Below are 4,163 nucleotides of genomic sequence, written 5' to 3'. Positions count from 1 at the left end.
AAACACATTTCATTACACCAAATAATGTTCTTTTTAGCAGCAGCATATGACCCCTTTAAAAAAAGCAGTGAAAGAATTGACGAAGTTAGTGACCCTTTATATTTTCTGGAAGATCAGACTTCACACTACATAAATATATGCATTTTACAAAAGATATTTTACAACAAAAAAACGATGTGTTTTTTTAATGCCTATTTGTCAACTACCCATAAATAAATAACATATGTGTTTGGTCCTTTGTATGTTCTAAAGATCACACGTTTTTAAAGAAATGCATGCTGGTGGTTTGTAGATAATGTGCTGAACTTAAGTCGAATTAACCTGTCGTTAAAAATGATTTGAACATTACCAGAAATGAGGAATGTAAGAAAATAATGAGTAAAATGAACATTACCAATCCTCTTAACATAAATCTTCACATGCTGTTTGAAGAAATGGATCAGCTTCTTCCAAACGCATGGTCTTCAGCATTTCAAACTTACTCTTGTCTGAGAAGAGTTATTTAATGCAAATAGAAACTATAATAGAGTATATTAGGATTCATGTTATTTAGTTGATGTGACAATTACAGCTCCTCCTACGAGAGGCGGTGAAACATGCGACACTTTCACTTTGCAGAGAAGTCTCCATTTTTAAAACCCATTTGTCTAAGCAGAGATATGACGGCTTATTCTGAGAGGAACTCTGACAAACACGACGGTACGTCGACTTTCTCAATTCAGTCTGTAGCCTACAATGTAGAGTTTGATATAGACCAGTCTTGCATTATCAATACTGTATTACTCGTGAGATTTCGAAGGGTTTTTAGACATCGAATGAATGTTTCAGTAAGTATGTCATGTTATTTTTGTGTCTTCTGGGCATTGATTTCTGGACGAAATCAACTTGCAAACACATCTATGACGGTGGTGTCACATTCTGAGAAGTTATTTAATGCAAATTGGGTTCATTATAAATCTGATTCGGTGTTTTGCGACTCGTGTTATTAAGTTGATAAAGGTCGCTTTGTATGTAGACCTGAGAGGCGTGCAAACTTCCGCAACTTGCCGCGTGCATTTATAATTCGCTCGTGCTTCAAAATGAGTCTCTTTTGAATCTGGCAGTAGCCCTGACATAGTCTAACATGTACCGACGGTAATACTCTATATAGGCTACAGCACGTTGTTAAATGCAATATATTACGGTCTTTCATTATTGTTCATTTTAAGTGTAGGCTATGATGTACTCGTGAGATTTGGAAGGATTTTTCTGTTTGTTTCAAGTTCACGTGTCAATCGCTGCGTGGTAGAATGAACCTAATTTATGTGTCTTTGTATTAGAAATCGCAAATAAACAGGACACATAGGAAAAACAAGACGTGCATAGAAAGTTTCCCATCCAGATGCGTTCATTGAATTGAACCAGGGCTGTCAGATTTGTACAGGCTATAACGTTCAAGTATTTGATCAGCTAGCCGGTGTTCTGACGATTTGCGTTACCCGCTCAGATTGTGCTACCACAAATCGATAAAATGCTACCTATCAGATTGTGCTTCCAGCAGTATTTTAAATTAGGTGCCTATTTTAAATCAACACTAAAAAACTGAGATGAAAAAATGACTGAAGCCTGAACTTTTACTATGGTAAATGCTCGGCGATGTCTTCAAAATATATATATATATATTCCCCTCTGTGATTTGGCAACTAGTAAATACCGTAGCCTAAATTTATGCTAGGATGTGTGGCATTTAAACCACGTGTGTTACACGTGTTTTAATACGTGTGTGTGTGTGTAGGAAGTCAAATGTAGTAATTCAATGTTGTTTTAAAAAAAGAAGAATATCAAATCATAAAAAAATGTGATGTTTATATTACTTTTACAAATCTAAATGAACATATTTCAAATAATATTTTAATGAGATGTTCAGTCTTTTTTTTTTTTTTTTTATAAAAGCTTCGCCAACAAGAGATGGCCAGTAAATTTGAGTAGTCTAATTGTGTATTCTATTCAATGGCACAATGTCAATTTAGCAACTTTTAGCATCAAACTGACCTGCCTTCAGCAACTTCCGTTGAAAATTAGTTTACAACATGTGAGATTTAAAAATAAGTAAGCTTAATTTTTGTTGTATGCTGACAGGGTAGTATTAGATTTCTTTTAATTGGTTTTTTAATTATTTTAACCCTTTAACTGTCACCCGTCCCCTCTGTGGGACGCCTAAGTTTACTTCACTATATTAAATCCTAATCTAATCATGACATGAACTATATATCGTTGGAAAGGTCTAAGACTCCTAAATAGATATTTTACCAATGTTTTTGTAAAAAATGATGTAGGAAAAGTAATAGATGAATTTATGGCAAGAGTGCATCTCAAAAAATCGAAATCATAACAGGAGTTCTGACCTTTGTAGCAAAAAGTCTTCTTCGTTTCCATTTTCTCTATCACACTTTAGAAATCATCAGAAATGATATATCAATTGAAAACTTTAAATCTCAAAATTCATCCTTTGAAACCCATTTTAAAATGAAAATGGTACATCAATATCATGTTACAAAATGTTTTCGTTCATGAATTATAAAAATTTAAGTTTGGATTGTGCACTTTCACGTCTATGTTCAAAAATGTGAGTGACAGTTAAAGGGTTAATTATTTTATTTTAATTATTTTTCTTTGTGGTTTACAGATGCTGTTTCATTTATGTGTTCTTACTGTTAACAGGTTCAGGTAAGAACAGAGCAAAGACTGTCTAAAAGTTTGAGACCATTTTTTTATTTTGAGACCAATATTTATTACAGATATCGGCCAAATTTTCTTATCAGGCCGATACCGATAACAGAAAAAATGAGCATTTATCGGCCGATACCGATATGGTGGCCGATATATCGTGCATCCCTATTTTTAACTGCAAACTATCAGCAAAACAGTTTGTTAAAATTTAAATAGAAACATGAAACCGAGCATCTTCAATGATTGTCTGACTCTGTACAAAGAGTCACATAATCAACAGCACTCAATTTCTTAGATTTAAATTACAAAAAAAAAAAAAAATTTAAATCTGAAATAGTGATCATCTAAAATATTTTGGAAAAAAAAAAGATTTTCACTGCTATTTCAAACCTTAGGACCCCAAAAGTTATTACTCAATAATTAAAGTTAATTCTAAGCAAAGTCATGTTTTCTAGCCTCTCTGCATCAGGTAGCTGAAGGCACTGAAGGAAGCTCTGTCATCTTGAAGTGCAGTCACAGACGTATTGTGCTTGAAGAACAACAGCTGACAGTCCACTGGAGACACAACGACACCAGGAATGTATTCGATATTATCCATGGGAAAGTTTCTGTAAAGGAACAAAACTCGGCCTACAAGAACAGAACAGAAGTTTTACCTGATGAGCTTAAGAAGGGTCAAGTCTTTCTCAGACTCACCGATCTTCAGCTCTCTGATGGAGGAACGTATCTCTGCTTTGTCCCAGCTCTGGGACTTGATCACAGCACACAGCTGGTGGTCAAAGGTGTGTTAACTACTTTTGGTCATCAATTTTAGTTTCTGTGTATCACAGTTATTTTGGTCAAAGCATAACTAGTTTTATAAGTGCATGTTTGTTTTTATTCCTAATGTTTGTGGGTTTGCCTTAACAGAAAGATCATGCATAACATGCACAACTGCTGAAATAAGAAGCCACGGTTCAGGAGCAAGGATGGGAAGGACTCTGCACTTCCTAATTCCTTCATCTGGATTCATTGTACTTTATTTGATTAGATAATGAAGCAGTGAGTGAACCAAATGATTGTTCCATGATTGCTGCTATGGCTCAATTCAGACTAGATATGCACTGATATACACTGATATGGTTGTTTACTATTTTTAAAAAAAACAGTTTCTAGCTGTGTCCTTGTATACTTGTATTCTATGTACTGCACTGCCATGTTTTTCACACACACTGTGACTTAAAAGCGCATTGAAATGAGACCTGAAGATGAATAGCCTGATAACATTTACTGAAGTATGTTTTGCGTTATTTCAATAAAATCTATAACGAATTAAGTAATTTATGTTTATTAATTTTGAGGTTCTGAAGTATTGTAAATAAATAATGAGTAGCCTACCTAAGGGGCGACGGAAAATTAACCTTAACAGTTCATTTAAGATTCACTTCCACTTCTTTCGGTTTACTGAAAATGCA

The 4,163-nt window shown here is 34.3% G+C and overlaps 1 protein-coding gene across 3 annotated transcripts; it reads left to right on the top strand.

Moving 5' to 3' along the window:
- Positions 1-595: 595 nt before the first annotated feature.
- LOC107576134 (V-set domain-containing T-cell activation inhibitor 1-like) lies at positions 596-3,963 on the top strand. 3 transcript variants are annotated; one of them, XR_001608004.1, is made up of 4 exons: positions 596-699; positions 2,666-2,706; positions 3,179-3,491; positions 3,619-3,963. XR_001608004.1 is itself a non-coding variant. In XM_016262381.1 (3 exons), exons 1-3 carry the CDS (start codon positions 597-599, stop codon positions 3,741-3,743), a joined length of 555 nt encoding a protein of 184 aa, XP_016117867.1. In that variant the 5' UTR covers position 596; the 3' UTR covers positions 3,744-3,963. The 3 variants fall into 3 exon arrangements, 1 of the variants encoding a protein (XP_016117867.1); XR_001608003.1 differs by having other exon boundaries at positions 3,165-3,491; XM_016262381.1 differs by lacking the exon at positions 2,666-2,706 and having other exon boundaries at positions 3,165-3,491.
- Positions 3,964-4,163: the final 200 nt, after the last annotated feature.

Source organism: Sinocyclocheilus grahami, unplaced genomic scaffold, assembly GCF_001515645.1.
Source record: "Sinocyclocheilus grahami isolate Dianchi unplaced genomic scaffold, SAMN03320097.WGS_v1.1 scaffold3250.1, whole genome shotgun sequence".
In the NCBI taxonomy this organism is placed as follows: Eukaryota; Metazoa; Chordata; class Actinopteri; order Cypriniformes; family Cyprinidae; genus Sinocyclocheilus; species Sinocyclocheilus grahami.
Note: the sequence above shows the minus strand (reverse complement) of the source record. Positions and strands in the feature narration are given on the sequence as shown.